General features: G+C 36.4%; 1 protein-coding gene across 28 annotated transcripts in view; it reads left to right on the top strand.

The window, feature by feature from the left end:
* Positions 1 to 21,159, top strand: part of Sox6 (SRY-box transcription factor 6) — a 538,528-nt gene that overhangs the window by 411,171 nt on the left and 106,198 nt on the right. For 20 of the 28 annotated variants that reach the window (XM_048360339.1, XM_048360343.1, XM_048360350.1 and 17 more), the window contains 3 exons: positions 3,404 to 3,527; positions 12,290 to 12,369; positions 13,804 to 13,926. In XM_048360339.1, the coding sequence (XP_048216296.1) occupies positions 3,404 to 3,527; positions 12,290 to 12,369; positions 13,804 to 13,926 (327 nt within the window). The remainder of the gene's footprint in view (positions 1 to 3,403; positions 3,528 to 12,289; positions 12,370 to 13,803; positions 13,927 to 21,159) is intronic. The other 8 variants (XM_048360351.1, XM_048360330.1, XM_048360328.1 and 5 more) reach the window with 3 other exon arrangements.

The raw sequence follows: 21,159 nt of genomic DNA, 5'->3' as shown, positions 1-21,159 counted from the left end.
TCGGTGGATATGGCATGGAGCTTGAAAATTTGCTTTTTACAAACAGTCCTCATAGTTGTTTTGAGAACAGGTCAGATCATCACTCAACTTTGTTCCATGATTCTAACCTTGCCTGCTCTCACCATGTTTTCTGTCCTGTTCTTTTTTAATTGTGTTTTTTCAATTTATTGAAGCAACCTCTGGAGCTTATCATGTTGCCTCATGCCTATAACCCCAAGATACTTGAGAGGCAGAGACAAGACTCGAATTTGAGTCTAGCCAGGACAAAGAGAGAACCTATCTCAAAAACAAAGATACAAACAAACTGAGGATGTGGCTAAAGTGGTAGGAGTCTTGCTCAGCATGCACAAATCCCCAAGTTCAATACTCAGTACTGCCGAAAGGAAAGTCTCTGGATAATAGTAGTTTAAGTTGTCAACATAGCTTGCCTTATGGAGTATAACAGAGAGAAAGGAACTTCCCAACCTCTCACAGTATATGTTAATATGCAACACTTTGTCGTTATAAATGAGCTAAGGCTCCTAGCTACTTGAGAGGACAGATCTAGATCAGGATAATCTTCATTTGAAACCAGTCCTAGAAGAAAGGTTCACAAGACCCCTTGACAACCCATCGCTAGTCACAATGATGCATAGCAAGTCATTTTAAGCTACAGGGGAGGCTGAGAACTGCAGGATCTCAGTTCTAGGCTAGCATGTGTAGAAAAGTCTACACGATTCAGTCTCCATGGTCAGAAGCTGGACCAAGTGCCATGTTTCTGTTATCCTAGCAATGAGAGGAAGTCTAAATAGGCAGATCATGGATCAACTGTGTGTTTAGGTCAGAGACATGACCCTATCCTAAATGTAATCAGCAAAAATTGAGGTTGGTGGCATGGCTCATGCTGGAGGACTATAGCCTAGCAAACATGATATCCTGACTTCAAACCCTAGTACCACAACAAAACCAAAGAAAACACAGGCTAGCAATTTGCTTAGTTATATACATAGATAATTTTAGGTAGACAGTCAACTGCAAGAATTAAGGTCTGATTCCTAGTTGCCATTTACCCCTTTTGTTTTCTTACCATCTGAAGACCTTTAGTGACCACTGTAAAAAATAAATTTGTTTTCATAAATACTAGCTAATGAGTAGCACTAAAGACCCTGAGTGACTTCTTCAAATGGTCCTTGTAAGCCTACTTCTTTTTTCATGGTTTTCTAGAAACTTGGGATGAGATAATGCTCTGAGAGGCATAGTGTCTGCTAGGAACATGACCAGACTCTGCTTGCCAAACTGAATTGTTTACTTGGCTCATGTTTTCTTTCTTGGATTAGAGTATTGCTAAGACTCACTGGGTTTTGCTTATCAGTACTTTGATCATTTTCAAGTTCTGAATATGCAAACTACACAAGAAAAAAGTAAGGAGCTAATCTTTACTGTGACATTACATTACTATTATGTCAGTCACTGTATCATAAGCTTTACTTTTCTTGGGTATTTGATATTCACAATAACCAGTTGAAGATAACCTTTTATCTTTTCTCTTAGGCTTAATATCTCAGTTTCTCTGCCTACTTCTCATGATCCCTAGCAGAGTTAACAATTTACCAAATAATGGTTAGATGAAAAAAGCAAAGAATAAATAAATAGGATACTCAGACTTTCTATGTCTCTTATATTCCTTGCTAAGGCATTAGACAGTCATACTGTGTTCTAGGCACATAAAAAGCATTTTCTTCACTGTTCTCACACCAAATCCTGGTCAACCAAAAAGAATGGTATTTTGTTTTCTGGTTTAGAGCAGTGCTCTCATCTTTGACATTTTAGGTTTGTATCCACTCACAACAAGCTGGAGGTGAACAGCCAGCCCACCGCTTTTGTCCAAGGCTAAAGGCAAGACCCTGGGCACTAGGGGATCCGCTCCAATTTAAGCAGGAGAAGTCTGTACTCTAAGGCACAAAACTTAGGCTTACCTCAGCTAAAATGGAAGAAATAGCTGCTCAAAGCTAGTTTCTTTCACGCCCCACTGGCAAGGTAGTAATTGCACAAAGACCTTTTTATTATAAGTTGATTTTTCCTGAGAAATGAATTCAGAAAAATACTTTAAAGTGTTTATTTTTTGCTTGCCCTTTATTAACCCACATCTTAGGGTTTTCCCTAGAGAAAAACGGTTGGTAAATGAAACCTCTCAGAAGCATTTCTGCACAGTGTCCCCCACAGAGGAGGGAACAGGGACAGGACAGGGCAAGTTGGTGCTATTTGAACAGGGTCATCAGCTAGGATATGGAATTTTGCCTAAAGAGGAGATTTAGGAATTTAGACAGGGGAAGGGCTTGGGGTTGATACAGTTACGGGTAAATGTTTATATCTTAAATAGATTATAATGCAGCCCTTTTAATACCAATAACAAGCCCAGAGACCCTATCTGAATGAAAATCACTCCTGTTGGTGCATCTTAGTTTTGGTTTTTTACATTAGAAAAATCCTGTAATTTACCCTATAAAATTGTGCCCTCTAAGCCAAGACAAAGCTTTGTGTCATGCTCTCCTGGAATCAAGGCAAGCATACACACATAAGGAAAGGAGCTAGGAAATTAAAATGTAATTTCCATAAGCATAATTCTGTCATAGCTCTTATTTTCTTTATATGGAATACAAATACTGATATAGAGTGAAGATGTTCTATTTTGCATTTTTTGTGCTCTTTGATACATTTATCGAGGTCAAATGAAATTTGATATAGTAGGATTTATTATGAAATGCTCTCTGAATACAACTCCATAATTACCTTGCTACATGGTAGTACATAAAACTGTAAAACTGCTTAGCCAGACAAGCAATTTATATGTTACATCGAGGTGTGTATGGCAAAGAATATTAGTTTAATTGGGAACCACGAAGTGGTAGCCTTAAATCTGAAGAGCTATATGTTTAATATAATGCCGCAAGGCTTTGAAATAAGATACCTAAAAGGGGAAGATACAGCCTTTGGAATACATAACAATTAGATATTATTTTCTGTCCAAGGATACTGAATAGTGTTTTTAAAAAATAAAGCATAGGATGCACAAACAGGTGAAAGGGCAAACCTCTCAGTATGGTAGGAAAAGAAGCAAACTTATTTCTGCTAGCTCTGTTTGAAAGCAAGAAAATAAATCAAGAAACAAAACAAAGCTGCTAACACCATCACCTGAAGTAGAGACAAGGCCAATTTAAATGAAGTTATATCCTTGGCAGGTTAATAACCTCTGAACAAAGAGATTGGGTAGATTTTGTCAGAGTGTTTTCAGTTTGCAAATCCAGAATGAGGTTAGAAAGGTGGGTGACTATCAGGGTACCTGCACATCCCTGGGGGTGAACAAAACAAATGCTTCTTGGCACACATTTTCTCTCTGTCTGACCATAGGCTCTCTTCTGTTTAGCAGGTTCAGGGTCACATGCCTCCGCTCATGATCCCAATTTTTCCACATGACCAGCGGACCCTGGCCGCAGCTGCTGCTGCCCAACAGGGATTCCTCTTCCCCCCTGGAATCACATACAAACCAGGTAAGTAGAGAGAGAGATTTCATGTTCTTTTGGAAATGGTCAGATCCACATATTTCCGCTTAGCAGTCACAGCAAACACAGGAGCAAGCAAGGGGACTACAAATAAAAAAATCATGGAAGCTTTTAAAGTAGATTAGAATTGGGAAAAGCAAGAATTGCAATGAACTGGTGGGTTGCTAAAAGTTTTAGTTTTCTGTTCTTCCTGAGGTTGCTTTGAATTCACAGATAACATTTTCTAGAAAAATTTGGTCAGCCTTCTCTTAGTCCTTTACAGTGAGTAATTGTCTTTAGCTAAATAAGGATTATTCTTTTCTTTTTTTTTTGGCCAGTCCTGGGCCTTGGACTCAGGGCCTGAGCACTGTCCCTGGCTTCCTTTTGCTCAAGGCTAGCACTCTGCCACTTGAGCCACAGCGCCGCTTCTGGCCGTTTTCTGCATATGTGGTGCTGGGGAATCGAACCTAGCGCCTCGTGTATCCGAGGCAGGCACTCTTGCCACTAGGCTATATCCCCAGCCCAGGATTATTCTTTTCTAACCCCAAGAACCTTTGTCCTCTGGGAAGCTGGTCACATCCAGTATAAAATATGTTATTACTATTTTTTTCTGTCAGATTTCCCTTAGAAAAGAAGTTTGGGGATGATTTAATTAGTTTACAACTAATAGGTAGATTTATTTTTTTACTTAAGTCTGAATAATGAAGTATTCAGTAATATATTTCATTCATCTTTGAACCTCAAAAAACAGGTCACATAACCTTGCAGTGAAATATGTTTTGAGATGAGTTAGCAAATGTTATGATTTTTCTTTATTCTTGTGAGTTTGCTGGACTCCTGGGGAATTCAATTAGGGAAATAATGGTTTGAAGTTTCTTTCAGAGCCTCCTTGTAAACAGGGCTTTAAATGTTTAAAGATATGTTGCCAAAGGAATCCAGTGTAAGAAGATAGTCAAGTAAATAGAAGTCAACCTTAATTTCATTTGTGCATTCTTTGTAAGTGACCTCAGCTCAGAAGTAGTGACCTTGTTCCACTCATTAATAATTTTTGTGTCAAGTTCTTTTTAACATATAAACCTGACTATATTAACCACCAAGTCTGAATGTAGCAGATCTGAGTGTAGTGATTTCTTTGTATATGTGACCTAGAAAGTAAACAAAAATATTTTAGTATGCTTTGAGCAATAAAATATAAATCATTTCACTAAAATTCTAAAGAAGTGTACTAAATACATAAAAACAGTTTGTGTCCATTTTAATTGCTTGCTAACATTTATTACTCTTTTGCATTTGGTAGATGACTCTCTTCTTTGCAAGAAAATGTGACAAAACTCAGATGATTCAAGGAATAGAGATGTGAAGGAATTAACTCATTTAGGGGCTGATTGATATTCAAATATAAATGAATCAAAGTTAATACACTTCGAGCATCCAATTTAAATATCCAAAATACTCTCATACCTAAAATTTGTAGGTGCAAACTTGCAAAATCTCTTCTTCTGACTGTTTTTGAAAGTAAAACTTTCAAAATCCTGTTTTCTAATTTTTTGAAATATATAGTTCTACATTATATCATCTGTAGTTACCCTCCTGTGCAATAGACTGCCAAATCTTATTTTTCCTGACTGTAACAGTGTTTACAGATTCAACTTCCCCATCACTCTTTCCTCATCCTTTCCTCAGTCTTTGGTAACCACAAGTCAGCCTGCAACTTTTAAGAACAGTACTTTTATTTAGATAGCATATATCAATGAGATCATGTGGTACATATCTTCATTTCCCTGGGTTATTTTGTTTGCTTCACATAATGATTGCTAATTCGTGTATTTTGTTACAAATGACAGACTTTCCTCTCTCTCTTATGGCTAGTGTTCCATTGTGTATATATGTCTCCCACATTTTCTTTATCCATTCATCAGGTGGTGAATACTTAGAATATGCCTTTTTTATTTCAGCCATATTGTTATGAAGGCATAAACTGTTCATGTCCTTAGTTAGATTTTAACCTAGATACTATTTGGATACTATTATAAATGGAATTTCCTTATTAGTTTCCTTTGGGGTTGTTGTATAGCTTGTATGTAAAAATGCAACTTTTATATTACTAATGCCCTATAAGCTTAATGTTTTGGGGTTTTATTTTAGCTCTAATGTCTTTCACATAGATTTTAGGGACATTTTTCTATGAATGAATCCATTTTCTTTTCTTTTTTTGTAATTTATTAATTAAACAAAATTTTTTTGACAAGATGTTGTGCAAAAAGGGTACAGTTACATAGTAGGGCAGTGTGTACATTTCTTGTGATATCTTACACCCTGTTTTTCTTTCCCTTCCCTAGGTCAGGTAGACATATATACAATACACAATGTACCAAGAACATATACAGTAGCCACATGGCCCATGCCAAAGAAAATTCACCTAGGGCTTTAAATGTAATGTCGACATTAGATAATATGTTGACAATAGTCTTATATGAACGTACATATATAGCTTTTGAGCTATTGTATTCCACTGAGAGGTCAATTTTTGACCTTTATATGTTGAGTAGTTGTTTGGTTTTAGTTACATAATGTTGGGTCGCTGACCCAATCCTGTGGGAAATACCATTTGACAAGAAGTTTTTGGTTTCACAGACCTGGTCTCTACTGTCTCCCCTTCACCCCATCTTAACAGTCATATATCAGGGAGATCATGCCCCCTTTGTTTTCTGTGTTCTAGGCTTGTCTTGCTCAACATTATTTGTTCAAGTTCTGACCACTTCCCTGTGAATAACAATATTTCACCATTCCTAATCGCTATGTAGTATTCCATTGTGTATAGGTACCATATTTTTTGGATCCATTCATCTGTGGAGGGGCATCTGGGTTGATTCCATATCCATTTTATTTTCAAATAGAAATAATTTTACCCATTTTTCAGTTTAAATTCATTTTATATCTTTTCCTTATCTAAGAACACTGACTGGAATTTCCAGTACAATTCTAAGTAGAAGTAAAAGTGATAACCATTGTTTTGTTCTTTAGTTTAAGAGGAAAAATTTTAGGCTTTCACCAACAAAATTAGCTGCGTTTTTTGTTTTGTTTTGTTTTGTTTTGCCAGTCCTGGGGCTTGAACTCGGGGCCTGAGCTCTGTCCCTGGCTTCTTTTTGCTCAAGGCTAGCACTCTACCTCTTGAGGCACAGCACCACTTCTGGCTTTTTTTTCTATATATGTGGTGCTGAGAAATGGAACCCAGGGCTTCGTGTATATGAGGCAAGCACTTTGTTAGTAGGCCATAATCCCAGCCCTTAGCTGAGTTTTTACCACTTTGTGATGCTGAAATTTTTTTCTCCTATTCATATTGGATTTTGAAAATGACTTTTTTGCATCATTTGAAGCAATCCTGTGCTTTTTCTATTAATTTTATGCATTGTGTTTATTGGATTATGTTGAACTACCTTGCTATTTTTAGGATCCATGCTACTTTGTTATGATGAATAATACTTCTAATATGCCATTGGATTTTATTTAGTAATGTCTTGTTGAAGATTTTACACTTGTATTTATAAGAAGTGTTAGTATTTAATTTTCTTTTGCTGTGATGTATTTCTCTGGAATCAAGGTATTCTTGGTCCCAGAGAACATATAAAAAAAAGTCTTCTCTCCTCTTTTATTTGTTTTGGAAAAGTTTGAGAAAGATTGATACTATTTCTTCTTTATGCATCTTGTGGTATTCCTAGTGAAGCAATGTGGCTCAGGGCTTTTCTTTGTTAGGAGACTTTTGATAACTGATTCAATCTCTTGTTGTAAGTCTGTTGAGATTTCCTACTTCAGCTTGAGTCAGTTGTTTAATTTGTGTGTTTCAAGAAATTTTTCTGTTTCTCCTAAGTTATTTAGTTGGTTGGCGTAGTCATAATGATTGTTCCTATTGTTTTTATTGTTAACCATTTATCCACCAAGATGCATACCATATGTATATGAGCAACCTTACTAACTTCCATGACTCTAACGTCTAAGTGGAAGTAAGTGGTCTTATCTCTCTGTGTTATTAAATGAATAGAGGACACTAAAATATTAAGTTAATATATTGTGACATATATAACATAATTATATCCATCTGTATATTAAACTAACTAAAATGTTAAATTGGCTTATTAGAGATTCACATCTAGAAAATAGTAGAGCTTAATTAAGACCTAAATTCTGTGATTTGGTGCTTTCAACATGAGGACATGGCCTGTTTGTGATCTTAAGAAAATTTAACTTTTGTATGAGAAAACTATAATTTCTATGTGTGTGGATATCTGAATTATATCTTATAAAGCCAACCATTTCTGTCTTCCCAAGTGTTTCAAAGCAGAGATATGTAACCACTCTGAATATTTCATCTACTTGGAATCAAAGAACTTCTGTAACTCTTTCATTAGTATGTTCAGTTTTCAATGGGAGTGCTGAGATTCTGAAAGTAGTTTTATGTTTACCAGCGTAAACTCACTTAGCTTTTTGAACTTAAAAATCATTTTAACTGTGTTTTCCCTCACATATGGAGGCCATATCATTGCTGGGCTATAATTAAGGCTTGAAGGTTTTCTTGAGATTTTCTTTTTCAGTACTGAAGCTTGAACTCATGGATTTGCATTGCCTACTAGGTGCTCTTCCACTCAAGCCATACCTTCAGCCCTTTTTTGCACTGTTTTTATTTGAGGTACTATCTTGAGTGTTATGTCCAGGCCACTTAGGCTGTGATCCTCCTGCTTGTGCTTCTCTATGTTGCTGGGGATGGCAGGTACAAGCCATTCCACCCAACCATTGTTCTTTCCCCTGTAGCTGGGATAACAGGTACAAGCCACAGTGCTCACCCAGACTTCTTTTTGCCTAAGTTTGGCTTTTGTACCCTATTCCCTTGATTTCAGCCTCTCAAGTACCTAACATTAGAGGTTTGAGCTACTGTACCCAGCCAAAACATGAGCTTTGAGTTCTCTTTTGAGTTGATTTATTGTGGGAAGGATGAGTTTATATCAGTTCATTACATTCTCTTACTTAATTGCTACCACAAAAAGAAATCCCATGGATTTTCAAATGATTGGCAAATGGTCTGGATACAGCTGTAAAGTAAGTGAAGAAATTAAAATGTACCCTTCATTATTAGAGGCTCTCAAAGCAAAACAATGTAGATGATCTTAGAAAAAAATTGAGGATCAAGTATATTTCCCTCATTGATATTCTTAGATAAATAGGGAAGGAGAAATGTATCAGGAAAAATAAGAGTATGATGATCTCAGTAATCTACACTATTATTCTTTCAGATTTTTTTCTTCTCATAACAAATTGAAGGTTTCATTTTAGTTTTTTAGTCCAAAGTGTATTATATATCATGTTCTACATTTTGCTGCAGTGTAAATATAAATCCAGACTTATTTTATTCCCATTTTGGGGCAGTCACTACAGAATTTGGAATCCTGTCTCCTAGTGTGTATGCATGCATGCACGTGTGTGTATGTGCGTGTGTGTGTGTCTTTTATCTTCTACTCCTCCCAAAGACTCTAAATGACTCCTACAATATATTAGCATCCAAAGTTAGTATCTCAGGATCTATGACTCTCCCAGTCATACTTGTTCTTCTGAAGAATGCAAGTAATTAGGCAGAATTTTACCCAGCCAATTTTTTTATTCTTTTTAAAAAGTAGAATTTATGTCTAAACTATGCCAATTAGGAGTATTCTTGCAGAAGACAGCATGAGTCTCTGTTGAAGCTTTCTTCCCTACTAAGTTCTGGACTCATTTCTCTCTGAAAATTTAAGAATTTATGTTCTCTCATTTAGGACTTTTGTTATGATGCCAGAGGAACACTGCTTATTCTGATAAGTGAAACTAATGTTAAGCAACTTTTCCATAGGTTAAAAAAATCTGTTTTATATTTGTTCTATAATCCTCACATAAAAAACAAATTAGAAAACATGTAGGTTGGAAAGACAGACTCAGAAAGTACATTATTATTTCCCAAATTGGTTTCTAGAGATTGTCTTCTTACACTAGTGGTAGCAAGGGCCCAGATTATAGTTGTGCCTAAAGCCAACCTGTCCCAACAGGCCTTCTCTTCCTTTATACAATTTAAAAAGAATGGTTCCTCACGCAAGCATTTGAAATCCAGAGACAAATTTGAAAAAAATTGCTGCAACATGTTGACTAATTGCTTGCCAAGTCAGCTAGTGCGAACTTTTCTTGATCAATTGTTAAACGGAGAAAATTAGAGAGGATAGAGGAAACAAAAACCATGTATTACTTTTAAATCTCTCTCTGTCTGAAGTTATTTTTCTCCAATTTTTAATCTCCATCTTCCTCTTCTAGCTTCCTACTTTTTTCTTTTTTTTTTTTTTTTTTTTTTTTTTTGGCCAGTCCTGGGGCTTGGACTCAGGGCCTGAGCACTGTCCCTGGCTTCCTTTTGCTCAAGGCTAGCACTCTGTCACTAGAGCCACAGCTCCACTTCTGGCCGTTTTCTGTATATGTGGTGCTGGGGAATCGAACCCAGTGCCTCATGTATACCAGGCAAGCTCTCTTGCCACTAGGCCATATCCCCAGCCCCCTACTTTTTTCTTTCTCTTCCAAGTATACCACTATTTGTGGTATACATTGTTGCCCTAATAGATTTATTTTTTATTTTTAGTATTGATACCATGATGTATTCTGGAGAAATAGCATTCTAAAGATACATTCAGATGAGGAGAGTCAAACCCACAAAAAGGTTAGAAATGGTTTTTTGTTTAAAAAAATACGCTGTCAACAGTGGAAAGAAAGCTGTTTGTAGCCAGCAGGTGAGCTGGAGAGTACTACAGGGTGTGGTAGAGATAGTAATAAATTAACTGGCAAGCCAAAAACTATATTTAAAAAAATCAGCTATTTCATAGCACACAAGCATGACAGCTATGAAAAAAGGAGTGCCCCAGGGAATTCTTTTAGAGTTTGATTTTTTTAAATATGTTTGACATGAAAAATGTTTTAGTACAAATAAAGCAACTGGTATTAAACTTACAAGCGGGGGGGGGGGTTGTGGTTTAGAGTTGATATGAATAATGCATGATATTTAAAGAACAGCTTTAAAATGTTTCAGGAGGCAGTCCATGTTGATGGTTGCAATGGTGATTTTCCCCCTATTTTTGAAACATCATTAATTCAGCATCGTTTACGATTTTTTTAAAACCTGATAAGACATCAACCAAAGAAGTGCTGTTTGACTTATATAAGATATTCTTTCTTCAGATAATTTAGTTCACAGATGAAGATCAGTAGAATTATTTAAGCATAAAGTAGTGACAGTCATTTACTATAAAAATAATTTGGCCTAGTTATCTATTTAAAAAGCTCATATAATACTGAAAACTAAAATCAACCTCATGGAAGGGGAAAAACAAGATCAGATATTTTGAACATTACTCCATAGGAGATCAGCACAATATAGTGTTAGTGAATGCATTGTAGCAGCGCTCCATATGCAATCAGAAGCCAATTGTTACTGGACTGTGTACAAGCACACACTGTGCTCAATGGTCTGATGAGGTATTATGGATATGATGCAAGGAGAGCGTGTCGATTAGAAGCTAACAATTTGTTAAAAGTGAACGCGACTTCACATTTATACATTGGACCAGCTGAGTGGCACTTGATGTGGCAAGCAGGATGAGTTCCGAGGAACCAGGGACAGGGAAGGCTGCAGGTGTTAGTGTCCGTACTGAGACGCTGCTTACTGCTGTCCGGTTGACTACTGCTGTTACAATGTCTCTTCATTATTACATTCAGCTTTTCTGTGCAGAAAAGTTCATGTAAAACAGCATGATTATTATAAATGTCAAAAATGTGTGGAGGAACAGCCTATTAAAATATAGCCTAGAGATACTACATAACACTGACTTTAAATAAGTAGCTGAAGCCAAAGTGATAGTATATTAAATCACTAATATTGTGTGATTTTTTCCCCCACAAGTATTATTATTATTTTTTGTTTGGTGACTTCCTCTCAGTTCTTCAGGTTGCTGGCCATAATTAGAGTACTTAGCTCCTGGTGTAGCTACCCCACATAAAATATGTAATCAAATTATCATCAATGAATGTTTGATTGGTGCTTAGTAGGCACAATTCTCTACTAGCTTCCATTAATCCAATCCTAGAAGTTAATTCCTCCAAAATTGTTTTTCACTTCCATTTGGAGATGCCATTTACTAACTCTTCACAGAATGTTAATAAATAATATATTTTCCCTTTCTTCCCAGTCAATGATAATAAGAGAAGATGTGTCTTTAAAATGTTTTCTCTACCCTTTTTTTTTTATAAAATAAAGTTTAGAGTTATGGAAAATCAATAGCTGATAGTCTTTTTTTTTTTTTTTTTTTGACTGTAATACTTTGCCTTACTTACCAAGCCAAAACTTTTCTATTGTTCAAGTAGAAAAGCCTCAGTGCTTTCACGGTGTACTGAATGTCAGCCTGGCTTAAGATATTTTTTTACTCTTAAAAAATGATGTATTACAAGATCTGTAATGGAGTGAACATGCTTGAATTGCACACTTAATTTTTTTTGCATCACATTCATGTTTTGCCAGTTTGCCTACCAGCTATCTGTGAGCGAAAAGTTCCAAGGCAGTATTGCAAGTCTGTGCCCAACTCAGTCTTTTGTTTCTGCAGATGTTTGGGCTTAGAGCAATGTTGTAAAGCTCAGGCAATCCAAAGACCATGTTTGTACTTGTCTGCTGAGATTCCCTGTGCATTGTCTAAACGTGTATGCATTGTTCTTTCCGACAGGTGATAACTACCCCGTACAGTTCATTCCATCAACAATGGCAGCTGCTGCTGCTTCTGGACTCAGCCCTTTACAGCTCCAGGTAAGTGCCAGAAGAAAAAAAAGAAGTGGGATGTGAGCCAGTGCTTTAGTTGGGGAGGGGGGGGGGCTGCTAACCAGCTGTATGCTAAATAATGGCCTGAATGTTAAATAATTTTAAAGCATAGCCCAGGAGGATTAACACCTTATGTACTACCATTCTGCAAACAGAATAGAAAATGGCCAGTTTGAATAATTTCTAAAGGAAATTTGATATAATTTAGTGCTATATATTTTCTATCAGATGAGTTATCTGTTTTACAATTTTTATGGCTAGTGGTTATCGGCTATGTTTGTTTTTTCCTTACCAACTTCTTGTCTATGATTTCACTCTAGCTGGATTAGATTTTACATGGAAGCATCAAAACAGAGTGTGGTGTTAGATATTGTCCTTGTACCTTATGGAATAAGGAGTTATTATTTGCAAATTGCTTGATCATTTGGTAAAATGTAAACACATTGTGTATCCTGTTCTTCTCATTGTCAGAAGTCTGGGCATGTTGTCTGATCAAGTTCTGGATTAGGGTGTTTTCTCAATTTGGGGAGAATGTGTTTAGAAGACTGAATGAAAAAAAAATACTTTTACCTTACCTTCTTCACAATAATATAAAGAATTTGGAGTAGGGCTAGGTATTTTTTTTATTCCCTTCTACTATAGCCTTTAGAATGGTAAGTTGACTTTAAATATCCACATTGCATATGTAAACACTGTGTATATATGTATATATACACATATATGTATGAATGAACACCAAATAACAGTCAAATCTTTGGTATTTGAATATGCTAAAGATAGGTGGTAATAAATGGAGTTTTAATGCAACAAAGTTTATTAAAGATAATTTTTATTCTTACAATTTGTTGTGATTACTTTTGAGTTTTTAAAAAAATCTGGGAGAGAGCATTTAGCTAGACATTTTTATTTCTGTGTTGCTATTCCCTAAAAAATTTGAGCATAAAAAGTATACCACTATTGTACTATACCTAAACATTTTGGACATTTTCAATTGGACCTACAAGTAAAGAATTTTTTTCAGCACATCCATGCTCCAATGTAGTCTGGTAGAGCCAGAAGGTTTTCCCGGCAGGACCAGCAGACTTACCTGTCTTGCAAATCTTGTTTACACACTATAAACTTTGGGACCAACAGCAGCTGGTAAAAATCTCAAGAGCCCCTTCACTATTGGCAAACTTAACCTGTTTCTCCTTTTCCTATAGTTGATCTGTGGAGTAATTTCATGATTCAGAGGTAGAAATAAGAAACAGTACCCCTAGTTACACCTATAATCAAAGTTTCTAAAAAAAACAAAGACTGAGTCTTAAATATTCTACTTTCCATTCCTGATGTGGTCAGTACCCAGGATTTAGATATATATGTTGTTTCATGAGTTCTGACAGTATGTTTTGTCTTTTTTTTTCTGAATATGCTACTAAACAGAAAGGTCATGTTTCTCACCCACAAATTAACCCAAGGCTCAAGGGCCTAAGTGACCGTTTTGGCAGGAATTTGGACACCTTTGAACATGGTGGTGGCCACTCTTACAACCACAAACAAATTGAGGTATGAATGCTTCCATTGGTGCTTCATTGGGTGGGGACTGGATTGTTCAGTCATATTCTAGACTTTTTTTTTAAAAGTAGCAAATACTCAACCTAAACCTGATCTTTCCTTCTTTCTCATTTCTAAGGAGGTTTTTTTTCCTTTGGCTCCCTTTCTTTCAGAAAAAAAAAAAAGGTAAAACCTAAATCAAGCCCCTTGTATTTAGATTATTCATTGCTAAACCTATCTAATTTTTTTAATGTTATGGGTACATTGTAAGTATTGTTAAAGCCATCTTTCTCTCACCTTTAACCTTTTAAGTATAGTGTTCAACAAATACTTAGACATTTACATTATTTTTCATTTGGTGTTGTGATATCCTGAAAGCTTGATAAAATATAATTCTGCTTGCATAGGTAAAACAATTTCGGGTTCAGAAAAATCAAGTGATTTGAACAAGTTTGTAAAATATTTATTGAGTTAGACTTTTTGCTCAGGACTTCTAAGTCTACCAAGTTCAGGGTTCATAACTTAGTTTTCTCAGGCTGAGGTTGAATATTTGGCCAGGCTTGGTAGGTTTTGCATCATAAACTTTTTGTAATATCCTGTTCATATTTAGCCTTCCAGTAAAGCTCTCTGTTGTTTTGCAGCATAATCTTCCTACTTGAGAGAAAATGGCATATGTGGTTCTTTTAAAAATGATGTCCTTTTCTGCTTCAGGGACCAATTCCTCCTCACTCCAGTTTCATACTTAATTCTTTATTCCGATATCATTGGAATATCTTTGGGACTGTCAGATATTGGAGGGTTGCCAACTATCTGTTGAATTAAAAACAGAAAGGATAGAATGGTTACCTTAAATTAAAATGGTTTAATTTTCTGGATGATATCTAATTATCGAATTTCTAACCTGGAGTAGGAATCATAAGACTACCTAACAAGATCATATATTCATCTCTTATTGACTCTATCAATGTATACATATCAAATGCTGCAATCAATTGAGAGTTAATACCCAAGATTTCTTTGACATTATCTGCTCTATTGCTTTTGAGTCTGTCCTTTAGGAAAATGATAGTGAATGATGACTCCTGAAAAGGAAGAAGGCAAGATCAAAGGCTACCTTGGCGGTAGCCTAAGGAAGAGTTTCAGAGCACCTTGCTTGCCCCCCACTTTTCCTCTTTCATTTTGATATAAAAGGTAGACAGGGGGTTTCCACTCCAACATGACCAGACAGTATCTACTGTCTTCTACACAATCAGAAGACTTTAAACCATAGAACAGATGTCACATTTCTGGGAATTTTGAATATCTATATATACCTAGGAGAACTAAAAAGAGATATCTGAGCAGCAGGAACAACTCCCCACCCCCACCCACCTTGCTGGTCATCCAGCTTGAAATCTGGGCTGGGTGCTCTTCCTAAGCTTTTGTGCTCAAGGCTAATGCTTGAGCCACTCAACTTCCAGCTTTTTGTGGTTAATTGGAGATAAGAGTCTCATGGGACTTCTCTGCCCAGATTGGCTTCAAACCATTATCCTCAACCTCCTTGGTAGCTAGGATTACAGGGGTGAGCAAACTTTAGTGTGTGATGCTAGTTAGAAAGCTTACCAAATTAGGACAATTAGCCTGAAGAGCTAATGCTTAGAAAATAAAAGCATGTAGCCTTGATTCAAATTCAAGACTTCATTCCTCTTTGACTTTTATTCTCTGTTGAGGTATTGTGTTTTATGTGATCATTCAGGTTTCTACTAAATTTCTTGTTTTGCCTGCATTATTATTATTAGTATTGTTATTATTTTACTTATGTTGGTTCTTTTTTGCCTCCTGGCCTTCTCTTCTGAGCTCCAGATTCCTGGGGTGTCAAATCTGGCTTCTGTTTGTTTTCTGGAAGTCACGATACCTTGTGTATGACTGCCAGAGCCGTGTGGTATCATAGCAATGCTGATGTAGCAGAACAGTAGATACTACATGTCTGCCACTTGCATTAGGCTAATAGGACCCACTAATGCAAGGGCCTTCATAACTTTGCAGTTAAGTGAGCTCATTTTGAGTTTTCTGTTTCATTTATATTTTTGCTCTGTGTGCTTGCCTCCATTCTTTGTACTTTTTTCTTACATATCAGGAAACGTTTGAGCTGTTTGTATGGTACATTGGCTAGAAAAGACTGATGTTTGAAAAGTAGTTTTCCCAAACTCTGCTCGTGTGGGTATGGCATTTTTATAGAGATCTTCGTGAACAGCACAGTAGACATCTATAGGTGATCTGCTAGACAAGTACATTTTTAATTTTGAGCAAAGGTAAGAGGAAATTTTTACAACATCTTATTTTATTGTTATTGAAACTCCATTGTTATTAAAACTCAAGGATCATTGACCCACCTTTTTTTTTTTTTTTTTTTTTTTTTTTTTTTTTTTTGCCAGTCCTGGGCCTTGGACTCAGGGCCTGAGCACCATCCCTGGCTTCTTCCAGCTCAAGGCCAGCACTCTGCCACCTGAGCCACAGTGCCCCTTCTGGCCGTTTTCTGTATATGTGGTGCTGGGGAATCGAACCTAGGGCTTCATGTATGGGAGGCAAGCTCTCTTGCCACTAGGCCATATCCCCAGCCCTATTGACCCAGCTTTAACAAGCTAAAACGTTATATATAGTTCTATCAATAAGCATGATTATGATAAATTATTAATTAATACCAAGGAATTCTCACAATTATATTAACTGATTTAGTTAATAAAGACAGACTTTTAGGAGGAAAACCTCATAATATATTACCCTTCACATGTTGCTTGAAATGGATCCCTTTATCTGATATTAAACTTAACTTTGTCATCCTTCAAGGCTTGCCATTTCTAATATTAATGTTCTTGCATGAAACATCACCAGCAATAATAGTTATAGCTAGAAACATAAACTTTTCTATTATGTAGACAAAAGATATTTCAAATGGAAAGACTTCTTAAGTTGACATACCCTAATACTTTCTTTCTTTAAAATAAAGAAGACACAGGGAAGACCCTTTTATAAATATATACTACTTTTCTGATCTTGGGCTTGGTTTTCTCTGCCTCAAGGGCACAATACTAGAAGAGAGAAACCCAAAGAATGCTATTTTTAGTTGAGTAGTTCAGCAGATAGAGCCATGGACACTCATATATCTGAAGGTTTAGGAGCTTGAACCATTAATTTGGATAATGTATTAACCCTGGGACCAATCAGCAACTATAGCTCTAAGGTTACAATGCTTTTGACCTTTAGAGAACAGAGAGCACTTACTTCAGTAAACAATATATTATATTGCTACTTATTCTAGTGCTCTCACCCATATGAATTTCTGTATCAGTTGCCGTTTGCTTCCTTAGCTGTAATATCATTGGATTTTAAGAAAGTCAAAAAGAATCTTAATGAAAGGGATCAGTATAATGAAGCAGGCATGTACACATGACCTTTAAATAGCTATGATGTTCCATTGGTCTAAAGATCTATTGTCTCCAGAACTAGATGTTTGGAGTGACTTTTTAATGACAAAGTAGTTTTAATGTATTGATTCATCATACCCGATTACTTACTTACAATAAGATGGATCTTTAAAGTAATTTTGTTTTTGTTTTATTTTGAGTTGGGATTAATGTTGCCTCATAGCTGTAGTTTATATTATACATTCTCTGGTACTATGTACAAAGTGATACACCTGTCTCATTCCTTCTTATTAAATGATGCATGCTTCTCTTCAGCAAATATAGCCGTTAAATACCACACAGCTTAAGAATTTCTAATTAAAATATCTCCACATGTCAGCATATTGGTAATGTATTATTTTAATCCATTTATTTTGTTTATGAAACAGTGACATATGTTTAGATTGTGAAATATATGAGCCTTAAAAATCACTTTATTGAAGAAAATTAATTCTACAATACTGTCTGGGTAATGTGTTCACTCACCCAGTCAGTCACTGGCAGCACTGCCAGTCTTAATGTTGAATAGACACACTTAGCTGTCTCAGAACAGTCTTGGAAGGAAGCAGAGTAGTTCTTTTTCTTACCTTCCAATGATAGAGTCTTCCTTCCTTCCTTCCTTCCTTCCTTCCTTCCTTCCTTCCTTCCTTCCTTCCCCTATTCCTCCTCCTCCTTTCCTTTCTTTCTTTCTTTCTTTCTATCTTTCTTTCTTTCTTTCTTTCTTTCTCTCCTTCCTTCCTTCCTTCCTTCCTTCCTTCTTCTCTCTCTCTTTCTTTCCTTATTAATTCAAACCTGTTCCCCCCACGAAGAAAAGAACCCTTTTTGTTACCCTTTTTATAAAATACAATGAAAGATTGGAATGAATATTTGTATAAGGGATTCTGAAAGGCCAATCAAAATTAAAACAGCTAGCTACCTTTTCAAAGTTAGACATAGTAATTTGTTTGTCAGCAGGGAGATGTTTGGTCAGCCCTGAGATAAAGTGACTGTCAGCAGTTATTCCTACAAGACAAGTAATTTCACTCAATGTATTACTGACAGATTGCTCACTTCTCCGAATCACCAGAGAAAACAAACTTAATATTGTTACAGGCAGAGTTTCTGTCTTCATTAGCTCCAGAGAATGATTTTTATCGAGCATTCAAAGTCCACCAAGCTTTAGTTGGAACATATTTTAACAGACTAGTTCTTATAATGATAGTGTGAGGTAATAGCCTGAATAAAGAAATTGCATATGAAAATTCAAAAAATATTCATATAAATACTCTTTCACTTTTATTGAATGGGCATTTTTTTTGTGGTTTTGAGGAAAAGTCTTGCTAAGTTTGCAAAGATGGAAGAGAACAATTGAGGATTTTGCAAAATGAATCGATGCACATATTTTACTTAAATGATATTGTCAATTTGCTTGCTACAAATAGAAAGTGAAAAAGTGCTCACCAACATACGGGGGATGCTTTACTGATATTTTAGTTCAAGACTGAATCTTTATGATATTGTATTTATATACTCTGTATGTCAACATGCGTAGGTGCTTTTGGAGAATGGGAGGGTAGGCTACATTTGCAGGCCAGGCTTGGAAAGTTGTGATTCTCATAGAGAACAGGGTTGAATGAAGAGTTGATTAGAATGACCAATTACTGGCTACCCAATGGTAAAAAGGAAATGCATTGAATTTAAAGCTTGCATTGAGGATATCAACCATCAGGTTGTACATGGAAAGGAAATGCTTCATTTTTTTCCCCCTTAATCAATCCCTTATGACTTCTTCTCTGACTTTTAAGACTGGTGGAATTGCTAGGATTAGATGGTTCTTGGGCTAATGGAACGTGTTCCACCTCTGGAATCAGAACTTTGAGCAAGAGTTTTCACTATTTTTTTACCTGCAGTGTTGTCTTGGACTGTTTTCAAAATGCCTTTTTATTTCATTATTTCATTGTAAAGGGCATTAATATCCTCAGAGTCATTGTATCTACCACATTTCTATAAATGTCAGCTTAAATATCATCAGAATAAAAAATTCCCAATATATCAGTACTAATTCTGAGGGGCAAGTTTAATATATATTGTAAGCCACCGAATTCAGGAATCACTCTCTCCTCCCTCTCTGTCTCTCTCTGTCTCTCTCTGTCTCTCTCTCTCTCTCTCCCTCTCTCTCTCTCTCCAACTTCCCAGCATTGTATGTTGCAATACACAGTATTCGGTAACATAAACAAAATAATGAATTTTATCTTTAGTTACTATCAGGACTCCAGCTTTTTTAAAAACTTATTTTTGAAAATATCTGATCAAGTACTCTGTCTATAGGAGGCATGTAAACCACTTTTCTTTCTTTAATGGGAAAAATGCAGGTAAATCCTAATGGAGACTAAAGAAATATAGACACATTAGAGAAGAATTCAAAATAGGAATTCTGACTTGTCCTTGTAGTTAATGAAGCAGGCTTTTATACTTACACATAAGTTTTTAAAACAGTGCATAAATTGGACTTTCTTTTGGAAGACTGGTATTTTTCAAGCTGCTTTTCAAGTAACCCCTAAAAGTTGCAAGTTACTGGCCTTATGGAAGCCCTGCTATGTTCTATATTATTTGGTAAGTGGGCTCTTCAGCCATATTCACAGAGATGGTTCAGTAGAAGGCAGGATATTGCAGTCACAAGACCTATGCACTTATGTAGATCTACTAATGTGAGAATTCCACCATCATTTAACTGTAGCCCCAGTAATTATTCTACTCATCAGGAAGCTCCCAGTTTGCAAAAATGGATAGCCTTCCGTTATCTGTAGATTCTACATCCATAGATTCACCTAATATAAATAGAAATGTTAAGACAAAAAAATTACATCCGTAATGAACATGTACAGACTATTTTTTCTTGTCATTGTTTCCAAAGCAATACAATACAACTACACACACCCTTTTCATTATATTGGGTATTATAAGTAATTTAGAGGTAATTTAATGTATAGAGAAAGACATACATGTATTATGTGCAAATGTACTTCTTATAGAAAGGACTTGAGCATTCAGATTTTTTAGCATCTATTGGGAGCAACCAGAGCTTGGATAAATCTCCCACAGATAGCAAGGGAAAGAAAACTTGTATTTAAATAGATAGATAACTTCCTTAAATATAGCATTTTTGCTGTTCCTTTTTGCCAAATGAGTTTTACTATTTGCAAATGCATATATCTTAATTATCTATTTGCAATTCAGAGACATGATGTGATTGAAGATATATCCTTGATAAGAATAAAGATATATTAAAAAATTTGAAAGTGGTCTGCGGGAGGCAGGGCTGTGCCCGGGCACGGAGCTGTGGGTCAAGGTGCAGCTTCCACCCGCCGGGAGCTGAGCCGGGAATCAAATGGGAAGAAGATGGCTTTGTAGCCCAGGTCAGCCACGAGGGACCGGATTCCCCGAGAGCCTGGAGGCGGGGGACTTCCCCAAGACCCAGACAACCAGCCCCATCCCTTGCTGTCTGAGGACACCCCAAGGGACTGCGTGGTTACCACCCTGCACCCCCAAATTGAGAGCCTCCTGCTCCGAACTTGGTCAGGAGAATATTAAAATACAACCCAGTTGCATTCTCCTAGGGACCTTTTCTGGGTAGACGCAGGTCCTCCCTTCCTCCAGGAGGCCCCAGCAAATCTTTAATAGGCTGTGAGACCTAGTAAATTCGGCCCTGCCTCCCCCTACCCACATAAGCACCCATAAAAACAACAGCTTTGCCTTGATAAACCCATTTTAATGTTCATGATAGCAGCCAGGCACTGGTAGTTTATGCCTGTAGCACTAGCTA

This window comes from Perognathus longimembris, chromosome 13, assembly GCF_023159225.1.
Source record: "Perognathus longimembris pacificus isolate PPM17 chromosome 13, ASM2315922v1, whole genome shotgun sequence".
NCBI classification, from domain to species: Eukaryota; Metazoa; Chordata; class Mammalia; order Rodentia; family Heteromyidae; genus Perognathus; species Perognathus longimembris.
Note: the sequence above shows the minus strand (reverse complement) of the source record. Positions and strands in the feature narration are given on the sequence as shown.